The 26792-nt window shown below is 45.9% G+C and overlaps 1 protein-coding gene across 2 annotated transcripts in view; it reads left to right on the top strand.

The window, feature by feature from the left end:
- Positions 1–26255, top strand: part of BPIFC (BPI fold containing family C) — a 45690-nt gene extending 19435 nt beyond the window's left edge. For both annotated transcript variants that reach the window (XM_077807552.1, XM_077807551.1), the window contains exons 4-16: positions 795–923; positions 2962–3117; positions 4866–4929; positions 5459–5519; positions 11315–11406; positions 16692–16865; positions 17634–17687; positions 18820–18990; positions 19600–19667; positions 21274–21316; positions 22176–22239; positions 24074–24150; positions 25499–26255. In XM_077807552.1, the coding sequence (XP_077663678.1) occupies positions 795–923; positions 2962–3117; positions 4866–4929; positions 5459–5519; positions 11315–11406; positions 16692–16865; positions 17634–17687; positions 18820–18990; positions 19600–19667; positions 21274–21316; positions 22176–22239; positions 24074–24150; positions 25499–25540 (1195 nt within the window). In that variant the 3' untranslated portion in view covers positions 25541–26255. The remainder of the gene's footprint in view (positions 1–794; positions 924–2961; positions 3118–4865; positions 4930–5458; positions 5520–11314; positions 11407–16691; positions 16866–17633; positions 17688–18819; positions 18991–19599; positions 19668–21273; positions 21317–22175; positions 22240–24073; positions 24151–25498) is intronic.
- The last annotated feature ends 537 nt before the right edge of the window (positions 26256–26792 follow it).

The raw sequence follows: 26792 nt of genomic DNA, 5'->3' as shown, positions 1-26792 counted from the left end.
ACAAAGGTTAGACAGACATCCAGCTGGTTGCTCACACAAACATTTACCTAATTTGCATGCACACTTGAGCTAACTGTATGTGAAAACACACTGGCAAATGCAAATGGGACATCACCCTTTGAAAATTTGGCCCATACAATCTCCAGAAAAACTACAAGATATCGCTAGAGATTAGTAATAGATGGAGCTGGGTGAATATTGCAAATGTTATCAGTGAACATTAATTCAAACGTTTTAAATGAATACACTTCAACGATGATCTTTGTGTTTGCTTCCCAGGACTAGTCAAGTGAATAAGCTGACTGGGAGGGATGTTCTCCCAACACAGCAATTTGTGAATAGATGTTGCAAGAATCGTCACATAAAGTGAATTTGATATTAATAATTTCAAATATTTACACCAGAATCTTGATTCTGAGAGATGAGACACATTCATAGAATCATAGAAATGTAGGGCTGGAAGGAACCTCAAGTGGTCACCCAGTCCAGCCCTCCGTAGCGAGGCAGGGCCAAGTAAACCTAGACCATCCCGGACATGTTTGTTTGACCTGTTATTAAAAACCTCCAGTGACTGGGACATTCATGGCATTCATCTTATTTGGAATAGAAAGAGGGGTAGAGTTCACTCCAGTGCTGGAGTGGGACATTTCTGCCATGGGGTGAGGCTCGGTCTTGCTTCTGAGAATTTCTCTCTCTCAGAAGCAGAGTTTGGCCCTGAATCAAGTTTAAACTTTGATTCAGATTCTCGTTTGCTTTTGAAATGCAAACTAATATCCTTATTTCTGATTTTATAGGGTAAGAATTAACACCATTGAATTCCCAGATGCTTCCATATCCCTCATACCTGGGATTGGGATTAAACTATCAACTCAACATGCTTACGCAACCGTCAGCATGAACTGGAGCATCAGGACCTGGTTGTTGTAAGTATAGAACTGTGCATCCCAAGTATTTTCTAGTGGAAGAAAAATTAAAATGGAAAATACAAATTTTAGTTATCTAAGTCCAGGTACTTTTTATCAGTTAACATCATCAATTTGTTAGCATACACCATTCAGTCTAACAGAGCTCTCCATTGTAAGTCATTCCTTTCCAAGTAACACTGTGATGTTAATAGAGATCCCACCGCTAATGATGCGTCAGTGGCAAGTAAAAGATCAAAGATCTATTAGTGTGCTGGCATTGTCCAGCCCGCTAGCTAACTCAGTGTTTAGGAAGTTTATTGTACAGTGTGTCGCACTCTATAATAATCAGGGCACTGTAATTAAAGTGCAGTTACAGTAAGTGAGCGTCTATGCTACACCTCCAAGGGTACAGCTACGCTGGAGCTGGAGGTGTAATTTCCAGTTTGAGTAGACATACCCGCACTAACCCTGATCAAACCAGTGTGCTAAAAATAGGTGTGTAGCGGCAGCTGCTCAGAAGGTGGGATAGGATAGCAGCCCCGAGTACAATTCCATCTGAGACCCTAGGTATGTACTGAGGACGGCTAGCGTGTCCTGCCGCACAAGCAGCTGCGACTACATGGCTATTTTAGCATACGTCTACCCAAATTACACCTCCAGCTCAAGTGTAGACATGCCCCGAGAGGCACAGCATGGAATTCACAGCCTAGGGGAAGTGCAGACTATGGTGGCTTTAAGCTATCTTTACACCCTCCCACTCCTGGGCTTCTCTGGAGAGGCCCCCAGGACTGTCTACGTTATTGTTGACTAAGTAACACAGTGGACGAACACTTTTTACAGAGCAATCACTCTATAGCTTACCTATCAGTCCATGTCCTCAAAGGAAACCTGCACAACACTTTCAAAAGATAAGCCTGGGAGCTTAAATTGATAACTTTGCTAGACACTGAAAATCATGGTCTGAACAGAGACACTGGATTTATGGCTTATTACGATCTGTAACCCACTGATCAACCTCCCTTCCCCCCAGCTTTGTTTCCTCCCTGTAACTGGAGGGGTGTTAACGGGCCACTTCCCCTTGAATAAAGAAAAGGAGTACTTGTGGCACCTTAGAGACTAACAAATTTATTTGAGCATAAGCTTTCGTGAGCTATAGCTCACTTCATCAGATGCATTCAGTGGAAAATACAGTGGGGAGATTTATATACACAGAGAATATGAAACAATGGGTGTTACCATACACACTGTAACGAGAGTGATCACTTAAGGTGAGCTTTGAAATGTGTTATGTACTTATGCTAAATAATCTGTTCCATGTTGTATTTAGCTGTGACATGCTGAGTAAGTTCTCCCACCATGCTATTTACATTCTTGAAATATTTAGATTGTAAGGGCAAGGATTGTCATTTCATTTTTACTTGTCTATAAAGTGCCATGCATACATATTGCATTGTATAAATAATATATAAATGTATAAATAATAACAAATACTTAATATAGACATTTAGTATGGTCATCATTTTTCTGATCTATATATTTTCAGATCCTGTACTCGTTCCTCCGAGGCCAGTCCTTCCAGTCCATTTTTGTTGCTCAACTTTCAATTCCCTAGTGTGTAGGATGACACCCCTTTGGACCCCAGACTAAGGGAAATTTACTGCATTCTACGAGAAAGTCATAATCACATTCACTCTCGAACCTAAGTAGCTCTTTCTATTGCAGTTCCATGGCTCTTTTGTGACAGTATTATTACAGCTCACAAAGATCATGGGAGAGTCACCATTTGGCATGGATCAGACGGACAGTCTCTGTGAAATTATGACATTAGGCAACCTTGACAAATCCAACATCATTCCAACATTCACACTTTCGAGATTAGTGTGTGGAACCTGATTCTTTACAGGAACTACTTCTACAATCTACTTTAATCAATAGAGATGGGCAAAACAATGGCATTTCCTCCTCAGTGAAAGAAACAGAGTCACTTTGTTCCATTAGATTCTTGGATGTTCCCCGTAAGTAGATTTTTCAACTGAGTTTGTTTTTGTCTGTGCAGCAAAGACAGTGGAAGAGCTACAGTGTCCATTTCAGGAGTATTTATTACAGCAGTCTTTACCATGTCACAAGATAGCACAGGTCACCCATCAATGTCACTGGATAGCTGCCAGATGAGTATTAGGGGTGTGGAAATCAAGCTGAATGGAACAATCAGGTATGTGCAAGAGATTTTATACACTCTAGTGGAAAGTAACAAAGTCAGTGGTGCAAGGCCCACTTGTCAAAATTAGTAACCCAGATACATTTTTAGGAGTCTATCTGATAGTGTGGACACCAAAATTCAGAATGCAGGCCCTAATCCAGGTCCCCAAGTTTGAAAATTAATCTTCTCAAGACAGATTTTCAGAACATGATCTCATTTTGCAAGTACACAACATGTGCCATTTGTGTACACAAAAAAAGATAGAATTTAAATACACAAACTGTAATTTCCACAAACAAATTGAGTGTAAATGAATTTAGTGCCTGTGAAGTTTATCACTAGTGTCTGTTGGTGATAACACAGCAAAAATTGTATTCATAGGTTTCTTGTACATGCAGAATTGCCCATGTACAATTGGAGGCCAACTTGAAAACGTAGCCAAGATTTTGAATGAAGTTCACCCCAAGAATTAAACTAAATGTGTCATTCAGAAGGGAACGTACATTGGTGGTACAGCTTCAGCCATTTGGTTTGTGCTGGAGCCCTTTTTAGATAGTGAGAGAGAAAGCATGGATGAGTGGGCTGTTCCACATGCTATTTCAACACTAACATCCATTGTTTTCTAGATAATATTCTAATCCTCAACCTCTCTAGGTGAGAATGAGAAGGCGTGTCCTATATCTGAGGCCAGAGGTGTTACTGGGGGCAGGGGGATTGTAGGGGCTATAGCGACCCCAAAATTTGTCTTAGCCTCCCCCGCCATACCCACCTCTCCCAGTACAAAGGTCAAACATTACCCAGATACTTCTCCACTGCTGCTGATGGTCCCACTGCCTTCAGAGCTGGGCTGTTGGCCAGCAGCCACCACTCTCCGGCTACCCAGCTCTGAAGGCAGCACCTGCTGCCAGCAGCAGTGCAGAAGGAAGTCCAGGTTGGAGACCAAGGTGCCCGAGAGCAGCGCCAATCCATGTCCCTTCCCACCAGGGCGTGCCACCCTGGGCAGGTGGGGGGTTCGGGGCTCCCTGCAGTCGTCCAGATTGACCAGCTCCAGCCCAGGCTCCTGGGCTGTGCCCCATACGGTCGCTACTCCCTGATGGCTCTATCAGCCCAGAGCAGGTCCCCCTGCCCAGGCAGCTCTTACCAGCTGTGAGCAGTCAAAGCGCAGTGGGGAGCTGAGGAACAGCCCAGGCTCCAAGGAGCAGCAGCAGGAAGAGGAGAGAGGCGTGCCACAGCTGCACACACTATAGCCCCAGCCAGAGCAGTATCTACCCCACACAGCCAAGCTTCAACTTCCGGCGTTTGACCTGGCAAGAGGGCATGGCTTAGGGAAGGAGGCAGGGCCGGCACTTAACTGAAGAGCGGGGGCAGGGCTGGTGCCGCCCCTGTCTGAGGCTGATGAGCAGGCCTTCATGCCGCTGCCCAGTCTAATTACTCCTAATCTTGATGGTGCTTTTCATTTCCATAGATCTTAGTGTGCATAGCACTGAAATGATCTCCATTCAAAAGGTGGCCTTCTGGCAGTTTTCAGATTAGACAGGTCCAATATACACTGGGCTTTTATCCTCATACAGGTTATGTTGTGATACTGGGGCCTACAAATAAATTAATACAACACTTATTAGATTAGTTGTCTGCTAGGATATTAGATTTCACACAGGTCCAGTTTACACATGTAAGTATATTAGGATGTATGACACACAGAAACTATAGTGTTCAACTAACTGAAGCAATGGCTTTTCTCTTCTTTTTCTTTTCTCCAGCTGGCTCTATAAATTCTTTACTAAATACTTGGAGAAGCCCATTCACAGGAGCTTGGATATACATGTAAGTCTTTATAAATTGTTTAAAGGGAGAAACTTAAGGAATACATGAAACTGCATCATCTCAGAGGCAACATTCTTGAACTTGATTAAGGAATAATCTGATAACTAGAAAAAATACAACCTGATTCTGCACTGACCAGCAGGTTCAGTTTGCAGGCACCAACTTCCAAATAAATTCTTCAATTCCTGGCCATGGCAATAATCATAAACACCATAGGGTCAGATTCTCCCTCTGGCTGACTTGCACAAAGGGGCTGTAGCAGGGCCAGCAACTTAGTTCATGGAGCTATGATGATCAGTTATTTTTTACACTTATGCGCCTCATACTAAACACATCTGTGGCTATGTACATCGTGGTTGTCAGCTAAACTGCATGCAAACATCATAAGGGATAAAACAGGAATTTGTGGACCTGCCACTAGGGAGTGAGATAATCGCAGTTACTTGAGCAGATCTGACTTTCATCCACTAGAGAGGAAAGGATACAATATATACTAGCCAGTACGTAATCTCTCTGTATTTTTATACAGTCATGTCCAAATATCAGACAAGGGATCCAGCAGATTGATGCACAGCTCAGAACACTTCAGGGTGAGTCTCTGACGTTGCCTTTTCTTTACAATTCTCATCTTATGCTGTTCAGATTTTGTTGTTTTCTTGTCAGCTACTGTCACAGATCTCGGTTGAGCTCCCATTGCTGGGTACCCATCAGACAGCTGTGATGAGTCACTGGTTGGTTTAAACTTCCCTGGGTCTCAGCAATCTGTAGCACTGTTTTCTCCCTGGGCTTCTCTGGCACCTTTCTTGGGCACTGACTCTCAGCCTGCTACTGGCAATGGAGCCTCTTAGATACCTAGAATCAGCACTGATGCTCCAAGATACCTCAATAGTTTAAACACACCCTCTCCCAGAACTCCATCAAAAGGTGTGAGCCTGCTGGGTTATAGTTTATCCTTTCAGGAGGCACATGGCAGTTGTGAAGCATAGAACACACACAGAGACACCCTGCACATTGCTCTTTTAAGTAACAGATAAAGCCCAAGAGAGTACAGATCATTTATAAAACAACAAACATCCTAAATGCTTTCCACTCGCTAGCTCTCCCTTCCCGCTCTCCCTTCCCTTGGGAATCCTTGGAGGCCCATCTGTGTTCAGGAAGGCAGGTTTCCACTTTTCTCATCAGCCTGCTACATGCAGCTCCTCCTCTCAGCTTGAGCTCATGAAAAATGGTCAGGGAGGACTCTGAATAGATTAGCTACTATATTTTATAACCTTCCAGTCCCTTTGTTAGGGGTCTCCTGGATCAGCCTCCCCAGCCAATCAGAGACCCCTGGCAGGTGACTGCATTGCCAAGTGACTTCTCTCCCGATAAACCAGTTCTCCTGTTTGGGCGTCAGTCTATTGTTTAAAGCTATTCCATTTCAATGAGCGTACTCCAGATGTAATGATCTTCTATCAGCCTTGTACCACTATGATGGAATTTCAATCCAATATGGAGCTAAACACACCATAGAGAAGGTCAAAGGGGCTGTACACTGAAATCAATGGGAGTTAAGCACCTGACCTGTTGCTTAGGTGCCTTAGGGTATGTCTACAGTACAAAATTATTTCGAAATTATTCTATTCAAATTTTCAGAAGCTATTTTATACATTCTGTCTTCTGTGTCCCCACTAAAGCATGTGAATTCAGCAGATTGCGTCCACAGTTCCAAGGCTAGCATCGAATGTCGGAGCTGTGCACTGTGGGTAGCGTTCCCACAATCCCCGCCGCCCATTGGGATTCTGGGTTAAGCTCCCAGTGCATGATGGGACAAAAACATACTCGCGGGTGTTTCTGGGTGTGTGTCGTCAGAAAGCTATGGCAGACAATCATTTTGCGCCTTTTTGGTGTGCAGACACCATACTGCTTTCAGCAGATGGTGCACCGCTGCTCTCCTGCTACTATGAATCCACCTCTCCAACTCAACTGTGCTCGGCCATCGTGAACCGAGCAGCACAGCTTCCGCCGCCAACTCTGCTCTCCCGCTATTGCCACACTTCCGAGCTTCTCCATGTTGTCTGTCCTGGGCTTCCACCTCTGTGAAAGCCACAGAAGACAACCATTTTCAGCCGTTGATCGGCTACGGTGAACCCAAAAGCACAGCTTCCGCTGCCACTCTGCTCTCCTACATTTCGTGCCCTTTTTCCAGGATTACCCATGCAGGCACCATAGTCATGGAGCCCGATCAGATCTCTGCTGCAGTTTTGACCATTGTAAATACCTCGCGCATTATCCAGCAGTATGTGCAGTACCTGCAAAACCAGCCGAGGAAGCGACGACAGCACGATTACTACACTGATGAGGACATGGACATAGACGTTCCTAGAAGCACGGCATGTGGTGATTGGGAGATCATGGTGCTGTTGGGCCAGGTTCATGCTGTGGAACCCCCGGGAAACAAGCACAGACTGGTGGGACCGCATAGTGTTGCAGGTATGGGATGATTCCCAGTGGCTGAGAAACCTCCATATGCGTATGGCCACTTTCATGGAACTTTGTGACTTGCTGTCCCCTGCCCTGAAGTTCAAAGACACCAAAATGAGAGCAGTCCTCACAGTTGAGAAGCGAGTGACCATAGCCCTGTGGAAGCTTGCAATGCCCGACAGGTACCAGTCAGTCAGGAATCAGTTTGGAGTGGGGAAATCTACTGTGGGGGCTGCTGTGCTGCAAGTAGCCAACACAATCGTTGACCAGCTGCTATCAAGGGTAGTGACTTTGGGAAATGTGCAGACCATTGTGGATGGCTTTACTGCGCTGGGGTACCCTAACTGCGGTGGGGCGATAGACAGAACGCATATCCCTATCTTGGCCCCGGAACACCAGGGTGGCCAGTACATAAACCACAAGGGGCACTTTTCCGTGGTGCTGCAAGCACTGGTGGATCACAAGGGACATTTCACCAACATCAACGTGGGATGGCCGGGAAAGGTGCATGACGCTCGCATCTTCAGGAACTCTGGTCTGTTTGAACAGCTGCAGGAAGGGACTTACTTCCCAAACCAGAAAATTACTGTTGGGGATGTTGAAATGCCTATAGTTATCCTCGGGGACCCAGCCTACCACTTAATGCCATGGCTCATGAGGCCGTACACAGGCACCCTGGACAGTAGTAAGGACCAGTTCAACTATAGGCTGAGCAAATGCAGAATGGTGGTAGAATGTGCCTTTGGATGTTTGAAAGCACGCAGTTTACTGACTCGGTTAGATCTCAGCACAACCAATATTCCAATTGTAATTGCTGCTTGTTGTGTGCTCCACAATATCTGTGAGAGTAAGGAGGAGATGTTTATGGGGGGGTGGGAAGTTGAGGCAACTCACCTGGCAGCCAGTTTCGCACAGCCAGACAACAGGGCGATTAGAAGAATGCAGCAGGGTGTGCTGCACATCAGAGAAGCTTTGAAAGCCAATTTCATGACTGGCCAGGGTACGGTGTGAGAGTTGTGTTTGTTTCTCTTAAAGTTACCTGCCCCTACATATATATATTAAAGGAAATAAAGTCACAATTGTTTAAAAACCGTTCTTTATTATTTATTATTTGTTACACAAAACATTGAGAGAAATCAGAAGCTAGACTGGGGGGGTGGGGAGGGCTGGGTTAGGGGGGTGGAGGAGGAGGGAAGGACAAGTCCAGAAACCAAATCAAAATTTAGGATATGCCAGCTTTCTGCTGCTTGTGCAATCCTCTGGGGTTGACTGTGTGGGTCCCCGTAGCCTCCCCCGCCCCCATGTTCTTGAGCGTCTGGGTGAGGAGGCTGTGGAACTTGGGGAGGAGGGAGAGCGGTTATTCAGGGGCTGCAGCGGCAGTCTGTGGTCTTGCTGCCTTTCCCACATTAGATCCACCATACAGCGAAGCATGTCAGTTTGCTCCCCCATGAGCTTGACCATAGCATCCTGCCTGCTCCCATCACATGCGTCCCTCCTCTCTTCGTGTTCATGTAACGCTTTACACGACTCTGCAATTGTTTGCCTCCATGCATTCAACTGGGCCCTATCAGTGCGGGTCCCCGTAGCCTCCCCCGCCCCCATGTTCTTGAGCGTCTGGGTGAGGAGGCTGTGGAACTTGGGGAGGAGGGAGAGCGGTTATTCAGGGGCTGCAGCGGCAGTCTGTGGTCTTGCTGCCTTTCCCACATTAGATCCACCATACAGCGAAGCATGTCAGTTTGCTCCCCCATGAGCTTGACCATAGCATCCTGCCTGCTCCCATCACATGCGTCCCTCCTCTCTTCGTGTTCATGTAACGCTTTACACGACTCTGCAATTGTTTGCCTCCATGCATTCAACTGGGCCCTATCAGTGCGGGAGGACTGCATGAGCTCGGCAAACGTGTCGTCCCAAGTTCATTTTTTCCGCCTTCTAATCTGGACCAGCCTCTGTGACGGAGCAGATAGGGGCCGCATTGAAACATTTGCACTGCTGCATGAGGAGAAAAAGGGAGGGTAGTATTTTAAAAGATACATTTTAGAGAACAAAGGGGACACTGTTTCTCAGTGAAACAGGAAATTCATAGTACACAGCACATATTCTTTCTGTACAAGGTCACATTTTGCCTTCTATACTGAAGTATCTGCCACTTTGGTGTGAGTAAGCCATCACTTGCGGCCAGGCAACAGACTTCAGCTTGCAGGCAGCCTGCGGGCTCTCTGGGATGATCGCTTCACTCAACACCCTTGCTCCCCCCCGCCCACACACACACACCGTGGGACTCCGATGAGGCTCTGAGAAGGGATGAGCCCTTTAAACTAAACGCGAACAGCCCAGCACAGCTGGGTTTCCCCCCACCCCTCACCGTGTGGCTCTGATCAAGCTCTCACTCACCAGAAGTGCCTTCTTCAGGGTCATGGTCCAGGAGCATGCTTTGGGAGTAGGGGGATGCTATTGGCTCCAGCGTTAAGAATAATTCCTGGCTAGGGGGGAAAACAGATTCCCCACTTGCCGCCTGTGCACTGTCCTCCACCTTCTCCTCCTCCTCTTCGTCCTTCAAAAACTCATCCTCCTCGCTCCGTGCTACTCCCCCCTTGCAAGTGTCCATGGACAGTGGTGGGGTAGTAGTGTCATCACCCCCCATAATTGCATGCAGCTCATGGTAGAAGCGGCATGTATGGGGCTGTGACCCAGAGCACCCGTTCACCTCCCTGACTTTTTGGTACACTTGCCTGAGCTCCTTGATTTTTGTACGACACTGCTCTGTGTCCCTGGAGTAGCCTCTTTCCGTCATGGTCCTGGAGACTTTAGCATATGTATTTGCGTTCCTTTTTTTGGAACGTAGTTCTGCCATAACAGATTCGTCTCCCCAACATGCAGTGAGATCCAGTACCTCCCATTCGGACCATGCTGAAGCTCATCTGCGAATCCGGGACTGCGTGGTCTCTTGAGATGGTGGACTCTGCATGGTCGCCTGTGATGGTTTACTGTGCTGATGGTCACCTGTGCTGATGGTGACCAAACAGGAAATTCAAAAGTTCCCGGGGCTTTTACTGCCTACCTGGCTAGTGTATTGGAGTTCAGAGTGTTGTCCAGAGCGGTCACAGGGAGCATTCTGGGATAGCTCCCGGAGGCCAATATCGTCGAACTGCATCCACAGTACCTGTAACCTGGAACTGCGATCTCGATTTTAGCACTACTCCACTTGCTGAGGTGGAGTACAGAAATTGGAGTAAAGAGCCCTTTAAATCGAAAAAACTGGTTTGGTCGTGTGGACGAAGCCAGTTTTATTTCAAGGTAACTCGGCTAATTCCAAAATAATCGCGAACTGTAGACCAGGCCTTAGAAAATCCCATTAGCCCCTATCTGCTTCTTTAGATGCCTACGTACCTTTGAAAATCTGGCCTTCATCTATAATGGCCTAAACCTGCAAGGTGCTGATTGCTTCCTGGGAGGTGCTGTACGTCATCAATTATCCCTGAAGACTGGGAGAGTTGAGGGCCCTCTGTATCTTGAAGGAGGTACCCAGCTCTTCGCAGGGTTGAGCCCAAAAGGCGTAGTACTTACCGGTTCCTTGCCACAATATTTTAAGGGTCCATTCTTCCCTCTCGGTAAGCACAGAACTTCAACTGAAATCAATTGCAAGTTACAGACCCATAGGATGCACTCAGAAGTGGTCAACAATGTCAAGAAATCATAGAATACCAGGGTTGGAAGGGACCTCAGGAGGTCATCTAGTCATTGTTGGTCAGTGGGGTTTCCAAAGAGAACACCTTGAGTTCTTAACCACAAACATTTGTTTTGATTTTTTCCTCCCTTCTTGTTTTGAGCATTTTCTCGTCCAAGAACTGCATTCACTCTTAATTAAACATTACTGGCTGTGTTATACTTAATAGCTGTTTTGTTTTGTCTACCACCTTTACAGTCCCAACCCAGATCGATGCCTTTGCCCAAATAGACTACTCCCTAGTTCACTCTCCAGGAGTCTTCCAATCATACATTGATCTGGACTTAAAGGTAATTGACTTTAATGCTAGCTGTCTACAACTGTGCTCTTTTGATAGACTTCTTATCCTTTGTTACATTGGCATGGTTATTACATTATTATTATTGTTTATATGTATTACCATAGCACCTAGGAGCCCCAGTCATGGCCAAATACCCCGTTGCGCCAGGCACTGTACAAACACAGAACAAAAAGACAGTTCCTGCCCCAAAGAGATTACAATCCAAGACAAGAGACAACAGATGTTTGGTTTTGCTTCAACATTATGACCTGAATCTGATGAGAGACTCCAAAGCAATGTCTCATTTGGTTTGTTTTTTCCAACAATTCTGTTGTAGAAACATGACATGGTTGTTAAATAAATTAACAGAACAGGTCATTTTGATTCTGTTGGTCAATTTCCCATAGCAAGTAGAGAGCAGTAAAAGAAGATTGAGCAGGTTAAAAGAAAAAATAGAGAAAGGAAAAGAGGGAAAACACAGTGTGTAACCAACCCTAGGAGAAGAGAGGGAAGTAGATTTCTGGGGCCTGATTATCCTGTCCATTGATTTCAATGGGCGTTGTATGAATTAGAAGATCAGGACCCTGGAATGAGAGAGGGGGAGAGAGTGTACATTTTAGGAGCCAAGATTAAACAACAAATCCAGGGAGTAGACAGAGAGAGAGAGCAAGCCAAGTCTGAAGAGCGCTGCTGAGGCTATGGCAACTCTACGAGGCTTTTAGTGACATGGCTGTGCCGCTACAGCCGTGCCGCTAAAAGGCACACAGTGGAGCTGCTTTCAGAGTAGCAGCCGTGTTAGTCTGTATTCGCAAAAAGAAAAGGAGTACTTGTGGCACCTTAGAGACTAACCAATTGATCTGAGCATAAGCTTTCGTGAGCTACAGCTCACTTCATCGGATGCATCCTGTTTATCAGCAAGAGAGAGCTCTCCTGCTGACAAAAAACTTCCACCCGCCATGAGCGGCAGCAGCTTTGTTGGCAGGAGAGCACTCCTGCTGGCAAAGCGCTGGTCACACCGGCGCTTTTCGTCAGTAAAACTTTTTGTCATTCGGTGGGTGTTTTATTTAACACCCCTGAACGACAAAGTTTTGCTGACAAAGTGCCAGTGTAGACAAAGCATAAGACTCAAGACCCTGGGAGATTCCTTCAACTAAGGGAAACATGAGGGAAACATGATGCATCCTGCTTAGGTGTGATTCTGAGTAGTAAGATTTTCTTGTCATGCTACGTGAAGTGTAAAAACAATTTAGTTTTACTACGTGGATACATAGTTTGGACTTTTAACATCCTGAGTATTTTCACTATTTAAAAAATCATTTTAAATTTTGTTTTGTTTTGTTTTGTAAAAAGATACAGAGGTTTTTCTTTTCTTTAAAGTATTCTAGTTTCAGAATATTCGGCACTTCAGAGCTTAAAACCTTTACTGTTTCTCCCCTGCTTAATGTTATAGTTAGTGCAATAGTTACTCCAAGTATATTTGGCTTTTCCTATATTACTTGTTCTTTCTACATCACCTGTGCTCCTTGGCCTGCACTGGCTACCAATTTGTTTCTGGGTGCATTTCAGGGTGTTGATTTTGACCTGTAAAACCCTGTATGGTTCAGGCTGTAGCAGCTTTGACCTAGTAGGTCACTGAGCACTAGAGAACTTTTAGTGCATGATAGTAGGGTCCACACAGTCAATTAGTGTATGATAGGCTAGCATGCTTATAGATCTAGACCCCAGCTTGCCACTCACTAAGGGTATGTCTACACTACGAAATTAGATTGATTTTATAGAAGTCGATTTTTAGAAACCAATTTTATACAGTCGATTGCATATGTCCACACTAAGCGCATTAAGTCGGCGGAGTGCATCCTCACTACCATGGCTAGCATCGACTTACAGAGCGGTGCACTGTGGGTAGCTATCCCACAGTTCCCGCAGTCTCCGCTACCTATTGGAATTCTGGGTTAAGCTGCCAATGCCTGTTGGGGCAAAAACATTGTCACAGGTAGTTCTGGGTACATGTCATCAGGCCCCCATCCCTCCCTCCCTCCATGAAAGCAACGGCAGACAATCTTTTCGCGCCTTTTTTCCTGGGTTACCCGTGCAGACGCCATACCATGGCAAGCATGGAGCCCGCTCAGCTCATCGTCACCATATGTCTCCTGGGTGCTGCTGGCAGACACGGTACTGCATTGCTACACAGCAGCAGCTCCTTGCTTCGCGGCAGACGGTGCAGTAGGACTGATAGCTGTCGTACATCTCCTGAGTGCTCCTGGCAGACCTCGGTGAGGTTGATTGGGGCGCCTGGACAGACATGGCTATTCTCCTCTTAGAGCACCAAATGGGAGCCAGAGACTCCAGGTCATTCTCTTCTTTAAGTTTCATCTCATGGAGATTCAGTCCTGCCTGGAATATCATGTGAGCTGGAGGCTTCTGCCTCAGGCTGCTCTCCCAGCTGGCAGCACCGCACAGTCGCACCTACCCCAGCCTACCTCTTGCTCCCATGGCTCATGAAGCCTGGACAGTAGTAAGGAGCAGTTCAACTATAGGCTGAGCAAGTGCAGAATGGTGGTAGAATGTGCCTTTGGATGTTTCAAAGCTCGCTGGTGCTGTTTGCTGACTAGGTCAGACCTGAGTGCAACCAACATTCCCATTGTTATTGCTGCTTGCTGTGTGCTCCATAATATCTGTGAGCGTAAGGGGGAGACATTTATGGCGGGATGGGAGGTTGAGGCAAATCGCATGGTGTCCGATTTTGAGCAGCCAGACACCAGGGCGATTAGAAGAGCACAGCAAGGCACACTGCGCATCAAAAAGGCTTTGAAAACCAGTTTCATGACTGGCCAGGTTTTGGTGTGACAGTTGTGTGTGTTTCTCCTTGATGCAAACCCACCCACTTTGTTGATTTTAATTCCCTGTAAGCCAACCACCCTCCCCCCTTCGAAATAAGTAGCTATTGTTTTGAAACCATGCATTCTTTCTTTATTCATTAAAAAAAAATTGAGATAACAGACAAGGTAGCCCGGGTGAGGTGGGGGAGGAGGGAAGGACAAGGCCACATTGCTTATTGTAGCCACACTAAAAATCAAACTGTTTGAATGATAACCTTCAGTTGCTTGGGCCATCCTCTGGAGTGAAGTGGCTGGGTGCCTGGAGCCTCCCTCTCCCTCTCCCCCACGTTCTTGGGCATCTGGGTGAGGAGGCTACGGAACATGGGGAGGAGGGTAGACGGTTATACAGTGGATACAGCAGGGGTCTGTGCTCTTGTTGGCTTTCCTGCAGCTCCAACAGACACTTCATCATGTCTGTTTGCTCCCCCAACAGACGTTTCATCATTTCCGTTTGCTCCCCCATTAGCCTCAGCATCGCGTCCTGCCTCCGCTCTTTGCGCTCACTTAATTCTTTCCTGGCCTCTGCCACTGAATGCCTCCATGCATTAAGCTGTGCCCTATCAGTGCGGGAGGACTGCATGAGCTCGGAAAACATGTCATCGCGAGTGCATTTTTTTCGCCTTCTAATCTGCGATAACCTCAGGGACAGAGATGATAGGGGGAGCGTAGAAACATTTTACGCTCTACGATTCTGGGGGGACTGCATGGTCACCTGTGCTGCTGAGTGCTGCTGAGTTCGCCACGCTGACCAAACAGGAAATGAAATTCAAAAGTTCCCAGGGCTTTTCCTGTGTACTTGGCTAATGCATCGGAGTTCAAAGTGCTGTCCAGAGTGGTCACAATGGAGCACTCTGGGATAGCTCCTGGAGGCCAATACTATTGATTTGCGTCCGCACTACCCCAAATTCGACCCAGCAAGGTCGATTTTAGCGCTACTCCCCTCGTCGGGGAGGAGTACAGAAGTCAATTTTAAGAGCCCTTTAGGTCAACGGAACGGGATTGGTCGTGTGGACACAGTCATTTTTAAATCGACCTAACGTCGCTAAATTCGACCCAACCCCGTGGTGTAGACCAGGCCTTTAGTCCCCTTCTGGACAAGCCCTTAGAGCAGGACTGGGGAACCTACGGGCTGGATCCAGCCCGCTGCTTCATTTCATCCAACCTGCGGCAAGTCTACGTGCCGCGGGCCGGAAGCCCCGAGCCTCAGCACCCCCATGCAGGGCTGGAGCCACGAGCGCTGGCTTGCCCCGCTACAGGGAGAAGCTAGGGTCGGCTCTAGCTCCCAGAAGAGCCTGGCATGTCCCTAAGGCCTCTAGGAGCAGGGGTGATCAGGGAAGCTCTGCGCACTGCCCCCAGCGCCAGCTCCGCACTCCCATTGGCTGGGAACCGCCGCAGATGGGAGCTGCGGGCGCGGGCAGTGCACATCATGCAGAGCCCCCTGGCCCCTCCACCTAGGAGCTGGACACGGTGGCCACTTCCAAGAGCAGCATGGAGCCAGGGCAGGCAGGGAGCTTGCCTTAGGCCCGTTGCACTGCTGACCAGGAGCCGGCTGCCTGAGGTAAGCACCGCCCGGCCGGAGCCCACACCCTGAACCCTCACCCAAGATTGGAACCTCCTCCCGCACCCTAACTCCCTCCCAGACCCCCACCTGCATCCCAACCCCCTGCCCCAGCCCTGAGCCCTCTCCCACACCCCAACTTCCCCCAGATCCTGCACCCTGAACCTCCTTCCCCACCCCAACCTTCGCCCCAGCCTTGAGCCTGCTCCCGCACTCGAAAGCACTTGGCCCCAGCCCGGAGCCCTCTCCTGAATCCCAAACCCCTTATCCCCAACCCCACCCCAGAGCCCACACCACCAGCTGGAGCCTTCACCCCCTCCCGCACCCCAACCCCCTGCCCAGCCTGGAGCCCCCTCCCATACCCACAACCCCTCATTTCTGGCCCCACCTCAGAGCCTGGGGGAAGCCCCGAGCCTCTGCCGCTCCTCCCCTCCCCCCATTGCAGGACTGTGTGCTGCCCACCATTGATTCTTTCTGTGGGTCAATGGCCCCTGATAGAAAAAAGGTTCCCCACCCCGCCTTAGAGATCACCTCTCTCCCTACACACCATCCTAGAATATGACATCACTGGATAGCTCTTGATGAGAGTTCTCAGATTTGAATTCCTGGGGATGGAGGCAAGGGTCAAGATTTTAAAAAAAAAATGTAAAAAAAAAATCAATATTTAGGCACAGAATAAGTTGATTTTCTAGAGTGCTGATCCCTGAGTAGCCTCTGGCGTCTTAAGTGGATGCTTGGCGTCTTTGAAAATCAGGCCAAGAGCATTCTCCGTGGAGGGCCCTGTAAGATCCACCATTGTAAATGCATTCAGAGTTTTTGACAGGCCCTGATTTTATAAATGACAATAATATTTTGCAGGGCACAATCTATCCAGTTGGAAATTGGACTGACCTTGCCTTTATACAAGCTCCCTTCATTCTCCCAGACAAGAGTGATTCCATGCTTTACTTCGGCATCTCTGAGTATTTCTTCAAGTCTGCCTCACTGGCTTATTACACAGCAGGGGCCTTCAACATCACCATCGTAGAACAGGTGAGTGGCACTTGCAGATGAAGGGATTAAAAGTGTTCCAGGTATGGTCCTTCAGAGAAGGGGATTTTATATAAACTCATTTGCAGTGCAGTTACAGGCTCAGTGTTAACCAAGCCATGCAGTTATCAGAGTGTGATCATGATCTCTAATACTAATTCTTTATTTTGCCATTATGTAGTATCTAGATTTCTGAGGCCAAATTCAGAGGTGCCACTGAACAAGGTACAAAATAGGCACAATTCACCTTCAAAATGATATGTCACAGATCTGAACCATGTGCTTCTCTGAAAAGGACAAGGAAATTCATGCTGGGGACTCTGCTGCCTTACTGGCAGCTTTCTGAGGGGCCTTTGCTGACTCACTACTAGGAGGGATCCCTGGAACTGAACTGGCTCTACCTGTGGGCTGAGCAGATGTCACAAAGCATAGTAGTTTTGCCTGTAGCTGGGAGGCCAAGCAGAGCTTTGAGACCTGTCTCCAGTGGATTCTATATATCCCAGCAAACAGGTGGCTACGGGCCCAAATGTGAGCAGAATATTGCACCTGTATTTCTGCAGAAGGTTTTAATCTTTGTTTCTCCAATATGTGGGGGGGCTTCTTTTGGGCACGTTAGTGAGAATTTGACTCAGTGCTCTAGGACTCCCCCTAGGAATTTTCCCAAGGTTCAAAGGCACTAGGTCATTAAAATGACAATAAATAGCAGATTTAAAGAAAACCTAGACATGAAGCTCACACAGGATGGAATAATTTCTTTCATTTCTTTTGCAGCTTTCCAGTTATTTTAATGTAACAACAGAGACATTTGGCAGCATCGTTCCTGAGGTGGGTATCTTTAGTTCTGTGAACCCTTCAGAAACCACCCTAGCTAGTCCCAGTGTGGGTGTCATCTGAGTACTGGTTAACCTCCAATGGTTTGGTGGAGCCACTGTGTGTCACTGTGTTGGAGAAGGGGAAGACGCACAGTGGCTGGGAGGCAGGTCCAGGTCACGACTCTTGCTTCAAGTGAGTCCTAACTGGCCCCACGACATCTCTGCTAAGAACCCCTTTCTCCTGCCCAAATTTGCATGACTTGGGTCACCTGGCTGCTGACAGGTGAGAGATAGCGTGCATCAGCAGCTGAGGATGATGATAGCGGTGAAGAGCAAAGTGGCTGCATGTTGGGAAACAGAGCTGGCAGGTAGGCAGGAAGGAAGCCGGGGCTCTCTGCCTGTGTGAGGAAGGTGCCAACTTCTAACATTTGCATGTGGTCTATGGAAGGACAAGGGAGATGGTGGGGCCTCATTTAGTTTATGTGAGGAAGATGAATAGAGCAGGAGTGGAGAGGGCAGTGAGGATGCAGCTTGGGCTCCTGCTGGGCTGGAGAGACAAACTGAGGAACTGAAAATGAATATAAGAACTAGTGCCAAATGCTGAGCATGAGTCTAAACAATCTCAGCACTCTAGGGGTTAAATGTTCCTGTCTATTTCCAGGATGACAATAGTTTTTTTCCCATCATAAATGCAGTAGCCAAGCTCCTAAGCCAAAGTTCCTCATAATCATATTTATCTGCAAAGCACCATGCACTCTACTGGTGATACGCTGGCTCCTCAGCCTCTTTGTTGGCTTGTTTGAGTGCCATGTTCATGTTTCCTTTGTCTCAGACATGTTCACAAACTAGAATTTAATCCTCTGGAAATTGCTCATCTGTTGAAGGGAATGGGTCTTCTGGTAATGGAGGGGACTTTCCTCCACATTCCTGATATGACAAAGATGATCAGGTCATCATCACAGGAGACATTCCTATTCCTGTTGCCGTAAGGACTCTACCATCTTGTTAACATCTTTTTTTCTAAAGTTTGATCTTCAGGAACCCTCTCAAAATAACTATTTTAATGAATGATAAGTTTCACTGTTCAGATTTGTTCTATATAAAGCTACTTTCAGACTCTCCTTCTTTGCCTTGAAACCCTACAGATTGCTCAGTATTATGTAGAGGCACGCCCCGCAATGTTGAACCTGAGGGCTACTGCTGCACCTGTGGTCAGTTTACAGACAGACTCCTTTACTCTAGAGATCTATGCCTCCATGGAGGTGCTTGCTGTCCTGCCAGACTCAACCACCCAATCCATGTTTACAGTGAACATAGTAAGTACCATGGACCAGAGGATTACATTTCATCTAGGAGTTAAAATAAGTTTGTTGTTCTGCACTGCCAGAAACCAGGGCATTTGAAGGTCCTAGAGGTCAGTACCTGCAACACATAGGGGAAAATTTTGCCCTTAAATAAGCAAATTCCATTAACTTCAGCCAGGGGTTGAACATGAAAGTTTGGGGGCACAATCTGGCCTGTAGGGTATTGCTATTGGGAGGTGAGTTTTCTTAAAGAGGAATAAAAACCCAGATATATTACTACTTCAGTTATCTGAAGCTTAGTTCTCTAGAATTCCCTGTTATACAGCAATGGGTCATGTCCCCTGACATCTATTCATTACATTGAAAATGTCCTTGATTAATGAAAATCTCAGTTGTCCATACTTTTAATATTGCCAGTGACATTGAGATAATCAAGGCTGAACTGTACACAAACCCCAAATCAGGCAGAAAGTAGCACTGTATGAGACATCTTCAGTATTTATCAAAGAAGGTGGAACTGTTGCATTTTAAATGATACACGGAGACTATATTTGTGTTTGAATCTAAGAAAGGACCCCATTCTGTATGGATACAGTAACTCAAGACTCTTCTCTCCTGCAGATAGCGAACGCCAGTGCCAGTCTGACTATATTTGAACAGAAGCTGATTGGCTCATTATGTCTGAACAGGTAAACACAGGACAGCTTGACCTGAGGCCATTCAGATGATCCCAGTATTAAAACACAACAGCCTTATTGTGTCAGCCTAGCTGTGGAGTTAGTCCAGCATAAGGAAAAGGCAGCCAATGCAATTTAACTTCTTTCTCACAAGGGTAGGGACCCTGAGATGCTTTTGGCTACACTGCCCAAATCCTGTGGATGAAAGACAACCATATTTTGGGATCATTGAATCTTCTTCTGTTGCTTCATTCTGTACTTTTCTATAGAGGGCTTAGTAAAGGAAACTGTATTGGATTTATTAGTCTAAAATCTTTGACCGAGATTCTCTCCTATGCTTAGATCAACTCATCATCAGAGAAAGGCAGGGGCCATCAGGGAAGCTAATTATGATTCCCTGATTTGCTTGGTCATTCTGCACCAGTCCCAGCATAGGTTAGACCAGCCATGGGATTGCTCTAACTTATGCTAGCTGTCAACAGCCTCCCAGGGACTGTCTGATAGCTGGTGCACATTGTGCCCCAGTCACACATGTTCCCCACTCCTGGCATGCCCCATCTGCCAGGACTGGATAGGAAGGTAGCACAGAAGCCTAGTATGATGATTCTGCATCATTGAGAGCTCCCCCACATGGTGGGGCAGGATCCTCAACTGGCCTGATCCAGCTGCTTTCCAGTCCTTTTGTGCAACCAGAGCAGGGCAAAGGGGCCAGAACACAGGAAAGAATTTGGGCTGGTCTATGTATATGCTACAGTGGTGATTCCAAGTGTTGGCATAATGACTCCCAGCTTGGTCAGAAAGCTGTCATCTGAGGTCATGACATTTCCTATAGAATTTAACTTTTCATTAAAAAAAATAGAATCCAGATTTTCAAATATGTGTATCTAAAAGCATGGGTGATGGTCAGCACCGCCCACTTGACAGGATCAGACTCTGAAAGCCAAGCACCCATTGGATTAGGTGGTAGGGTGATGGGAACCCGAGCTCACAAGAACCATGTCTAGGAAGACCGTAACAGGCAAGAAGAATTAGAGATGTCCAAACTCCAGAGACTCTCAGGAGGGAGTTCCTAAGGAGAATAGTGGGGTGTCAGGAACCTAATGAGGAGGGTGATTAGGAAGTCCTCAGAATGGTTTACAGGGAGGAAGGTTGCAGTGGGTGAACCTCAGAAATCTTGCAAACTGAACTGAGCTTCTAACGTTTTTCAGCTAAGTCATCACCATCAGTAACATTCTCCAAGTGGAATTTCACCTCTTAGCTCCTGTAGCACATTTCTCTCAGTAGGATCTGAGAGACAGGGGATCTTTGGTGCTTGACCTGGTGCAGTTAAATGTATGAATCAGTGAGACGTACACAACTAAACATAGAGGAAGAAGTGCACTCACAATCCTGGATAAACTTCTCCGAGGCCACCCTTCTGTGTACATTCCAGGCAATGCCTTACAGAAACACTCCTGCTCTTTTCTGTGGAAGGTAGCATGTAGGATGCATTGCCATAAAGAAGTGTCTCGTCATGGGCATATCATAGGACCTGAAGTCACTGAGGGTGACTATACATGACTAAAACAATGTGCCTTCGTCCTTTATAATGACTCCTCTTTTACTACTTTCCTTTCAGATTCCAGCTCTTCCTGGCCGACTCCAGGGCTGGGTTCTTTGAGGTAAGTTGATGGTTTCAGTGTCTAGGAAACAAGAGCCAAGAATCTCAGGGAAAATGTCAGTCTGAAGAGTAAGGAGCAGAATTTCCCTACACATATTTCTATATCATTAGACTTCATCCTTGGGTGGTTCTTTTCTCTCTTTCTGGAACTCTGTCTGTCCTTTCTGCTGTATATATATTTATTGCAGTACTTCTTCTCAGCAACTCTTCAGTGCTCCTAAAAATGAGATGTTTTCCAATCTCTCTTCTTTGTGTATCATGTTTCATCAGAGAGGCACTAAAATCATGACCGCGAAGCGTACAACAGTAATCTGCAATGCAGCAGTAGAAGGAACAGCATGTTGTAGGTTAGAACATGCACCCTAGAATGGCAGCGAGGCAGTGGTGGTGTGCAGGGACAAAGCACAGATTCTCATAATTAAGGTAGGGAGTGGGAGCCAATACTAGACACAAATGCCTGAAACACATAATAGGGGAAAACCCTACCTCCCAGAGAGAGCAGTTTCATCCTGAGGATAAGTGATCAGCTCGAGGAAGCTGAGCAGAGGAGAATTAAAATCTCCCAGATACTGCTGTACGGTTAAAGATAAATTATCTCGCAAGTAAATGAAACTGATTATTTTAAATGAAAATATTGCAAGCATGGTAACAAGATCCAGATCCTCGTGTTCTGTATCTTTTACATCATCCCCAAGCCTCAAGAACCAAAGGTCGTTGTCACTTGTGGTTTTGTCTACCCAAGTGAGGTCTGGTCATGTGAGCAGGACTTTTCTTCTTAAAACTCCATCCAGGATTTAGTATGGAGCAGCTTCATAGATATCAGGAAGTGGGCCCTAAATCCATTTTCTCCCCCATGGCAGGTCTCACTTCTGGAGAATTTCCTGTCTTACGTTTTACGGAATGGAGTAATCCCAGCAGCCAATGGTAAGGATAGTGGCTAGTTCCTTTAATGGCCCTGATCTCTGTTAACAAAATAACTCTTATATGGCTCCAGAAATTGGTAATGTGATATGGGGCTTTTCCCCATTAGGGACCATTTCACATCAACTCAGATGAGAAATGACAAGATGTCATTACAATCAGCTGGTAGCCTATGTGAAATGAGTTGGGGGTATTAGCCAATTTCTAGGAGACAAGTAAACACATTCTCAGACTACCACTACAACTGGCACTAACTTGAAGTTTCATCAGAGAAACCAAGGACTGACTGGGCATAGAAATTATATAAGGCACTGGACTGGCACTCAGGAGACCTGGATTCTATTCTTAGCTCTGCCACTGCCCTGCTGGGTGACCTTGGTTAAATCACTCCCCTCTCTTTGCCTCAGTTTCCCCATTTGTAAAATGAGGGTAGTGATATTGACTTCATTAGTAAAGTGCTTTGAGTGCTATGGATGAAAAATGCTATACAAGAGTGTCGTTATTGTTATGCTGAGAGATACAGGTGACTGCTTGGATCACAACCTCTTTTAGACTGGGTGTGAATGCACCCTTCAATTAATGTAACTCTCAGCATGAGTTAATCACAAACTCCTCACCTAAGACAAAAGAGGGTTGTGAACCTGGCCAGGAGTTTTCGAGTGGGTGAACGAGTTCTGCCCTCCCTCATATACACAAAATACTCGGCAAAACACAGAGGACAGACAGACAGAAGGAGCAGATGAAAACACAGTGCTTGACCCTAGAAGAAAGTTGGGAGGTATTATGATCCTGTCTACAGTTTAGTATCCATTACAAGAGTTTTTTGGGTCAAAGGTGCAGGATTAAAAAAATGCTCTTGGTGCTGTGAGACAAAGAAGGTGGTTCCTGCTATTTCCTTCTGCATTCAGAGACACAGCACTTTGTACAGTCTTTGTAAATGAACAAAGAATACCTACCATGAATTTCTGCTCTCTACTGGAACATCCCCAGAATCCCAAACTTTGACTAGCTGCTTGGATTGAAAAGGAGCAATATTATTATTATCTCTAGAGGTGGTCTCTACAAGTAACAGATGAGGCACACTGGTGGAGCTCTATGGGAAAATTCATGTCACTGCCCTGTGTGCTAACATAGCCAGTCATTCTGAGTGAAAATAACCCCTATCCAGAGGACCAGCCCAAAGTCTATGCATCACTTTAGTCCCATTTAAGCCCGCAAAATAGGGGTGCATGGACCTCTTCACTAGGATGTATTTCACCCTTCTTGGACAGTGTAGACAAAGGAGAGGGGGTGTTGCTAGTGATTGGAGCACAGGACTGTGTTCACAGTTCCTCTGCTAACTCTAGGTGACTTAGGATAGGACACTTAGGAGAGCTAATGTGCTGAGCACTTCCTGCAAAGTGCTGAGGCAATGGGAGCGCATTCAAAAAAGAACTAGATAAGTTCATGGAGGATAGGTCTATCAATAGCTATTAGCCAAGCTGGGCAGGGATGGTGTCCCTAGCCTGTTTGCCAGAAGCTGGGAATGGGCGACGGGGCATGGATCATGTGATGATTACCTGTTCTGTTCATTCCCTCTGAAGCACCTGGCATTGGCCACTGTCGGAAGACAGGATACTCGGCTAGATGGACCTTTGGTCTGACCCAGTATGGCCATTCTTCTGTTCTTGACCTCTCTTTGCCCCTTTGTAAATGGGGATCATACCTACCACCCAGGGGTGTTGTGAGGATTAATTCATTCATGTTTGTAAACACCTTGAGATCCTTGGAAAGGTGCTATAGAAGTGTAAGTTATAATTTTTAAGTATTATATATATTTTGTTTGTCTTTTTTTAAGTTGAACTGAAGAAGGGATTCCCTCTTCCTAACCTGGACCAAATTACCCTCCTCAGACCTGTTGTTAAAGTTAATAAGGTGAGAAACTGGCTTTCGTCTTAAAAAGAGTTACTCCTCTTTTGCTAGATTGTCAGCATATTAAACAATAAAAATCCTTGGTATAAGATGAGAAATTTCATACCACAAAAGTTTCAAATTTTTCTTTCTTTGAGGGAAAAAATAAAACTGAGCCAAATGTGCGGATATTCAGTGGCCAAATGCACTCAGTGGGTCAAATTCAAATGTGCTGAAAGTAAGAACAACCCCTTGCAAGTCAAAGGAGTTACACACCTTTTTACACCTTGTCTAAATTTGCCCCACCAAGTTAAATTCAAGTTTCCATCTTCTTAGTGCAACCCCATTGAGTTCAATAGGGTTGCTCAAACATAAATGAAACAGAATTTGGCCTTCCTCGTGTAGTGTGAATAACTGGAGCTTTACATATATAATAATAGTAATAATGATAAAGATGCAGGGCATTTCCTGAGGATTAATGAGCTCCGATGGGTATGTGTCCCAGCTGGTCATAAATCTCTCAAATATACCCTGTGCCTCAATGGTTCTTTCTGATATAATAATCAAATGGAAAAACAGAGGGCTATATTCTGCTACCATCGCTTGCTGCAGCCATATGTTGATGCAGCACGGGAACTTAGCCCTTAATTTGGATGCACAGGGCATTTCTAGAAACAGGAATCAATAATAAATTAATTGGTAGAAAATTAATGAGCCAATCAGATTGCTCCAATCATCTTCCAACTTTGCAGTCATTTTCTAATCCAAACACTGTGCCCAGTTCTTTGGTTGGGGCTGAAGCACAACTCTAGAGAGGGAGTGCAAAGATAGTTTTAAGCCACTGTTGTGTTCCGTAGACCTGGGACAGCTTTGTGGCAGGCCAGTCCCCTGACAGAAGTTGCAACTACCTGAAGGCTGCTCTAACTTGCACCAGCTGCCAACAGCCCCAAGAGTGCCAATGCAGCAGCTAATGATAAGGTGTATGGAAGCCTCATTCACACCCTTTCCTCTCTAGTCACACTACACTGGTACCAAGAGTGGGGAGGTGGCACTGAAGTATCACTACACCATGTGTGCGTCAATGGAGGTTCCCTGTTAGCTGGAGTGATACTGTCATGGCTGGCTACGTGAGCTTTAGGTGCAGCATCTGCTGGCAGTGCGGTGCAAAGCAGCAGACCCCTGAGGAGTTTATGGGTCTGTGTGTAGAAGTCTCTGTCCCTTTGTGAAGTTCTTGAGGTTGCTACTAGTAAGTCTCAGTTCTCTTCAGTAAAGATTCTCACCCTTAATCCCCAGGACAGAATTAAAACAGAAAATTCAGATGCTTAACTATCAATAATTTCAGGCACTTTTGTGAATGTTCTTCTCTCCTCAGGGTTATCTGCTGATTTCCACTGACATTGACTACAAACTCTAAGGAAGGAGAACACATTTGGATGATCAGGAAGTTCCCAACCAACAACATGACCCTGAAGGCTGAATACTGTCCCTTTGTTTTTAAACTTAAAAATTCTGCAAATGAGCAAAGTCTTCACTTCTGCTCTGATTTGGGCAAAAAGCCAAAAAGAAAGAGGGAATTGACCGCTGGAATATTTATAGCATGTATCCAGCAGAAAACCATGTAAAAACATATCACAGTGTGTGGTTTTGTGGTTAGGTAGGGGAAGCATTTGTTATTCAGGAGTTTGTAGGTGCTGCAAAAGTTACTGTTTTTAAAGGTTAAAGTCTCTCTGTTTAAGTAAAGCCTTTTCTATATATGGGAAGCTCAATATTCTTTAGGAAAAAGGATGTATGCCACCAAACTGCAAACACAGCTATCATCAGCAGCTGCTCTATTAATGGTCTTTGTTGTAGCATAAACGTCTTATTCTGCTTCCAATGGAATGCATCTGTTGTGTTTAATATGAAGTGGGAGCTATCAAAAAGTGCTTCAAGCTGAAAACTCTCTTGGTGCCTATGAGGACTTAAATCTTCTGAGTTCTTTGTGAAAGGATTTCCTCAGAGTTTGATCAGGGGGATGAACAAAGTGCCAGGGCTCTTCTTAGTGGTATTTCAGGACAGGACATCGGATGCATCCGATGAAGTGAGCTGTAGCTCACGAAAACTTATGCTCAAATAAATTGGTTAGTCTCTAAGGTGCCACAAGTACTCCTTTTCTTTTTGCGAATACAGACTACCACGGCTGTTACTCTGAAACCTGTCACTTTTCTTGAGAAACTATTCCACAATCTCACTTTCCAGAAACCTTCAGGCAGAATTTTTTAATGATTCATTCAATTACTCCTAGTGATATCTACCTCCTCGTTCCACCTGGAAGAGTTCCTAGCTCCCCTTGGCAGTTTCACTCTTCAGCTTGCAGTGACAAAAACGGGCTGTTGAAAGGGAAGGGGGAATAAAAACTTAAAATTAAAAAAAAAGATTTTGAAAAATGAAACAAATGTTTTCATTTGATTTTGACCAATTTCCAAAAAAAATCAGACTTGCCCTGCACACCCTATTTTCCAGCAGAGAAAAACAGCCACCGCTCTGTGTTTGACAAACCCCCATTTCTCAGCAGGAAATGTTTTGGGGGTGAAAACTTTCCTCCAGCTGTGATTTATTGGGGCGCCCTAGCCAGCAGCTGATGTATTGGTTGCATTATCAGTGTCTGCTGGGTAGCAAGGCAGACT

This window comes from Eretmochelys imbricata, chromosome 1, assembly GCF_965152235.1.
Source record: "Eretmochelys imbricata isolate rEreImb1 chromosome 1, rEreImb1.hap1, whole genome shotgun sequence".
Lineage (NCBI taxonomy): Eukaryota > Metazoa > Chordata > Testudines > Cheloniidae > Eretmochelys > Eretmochelys imbricata.
Note: the sequence above shows the minus strand (reverse complement) of the source record. Positions and strands in the feature narration are given on the sequence as shown.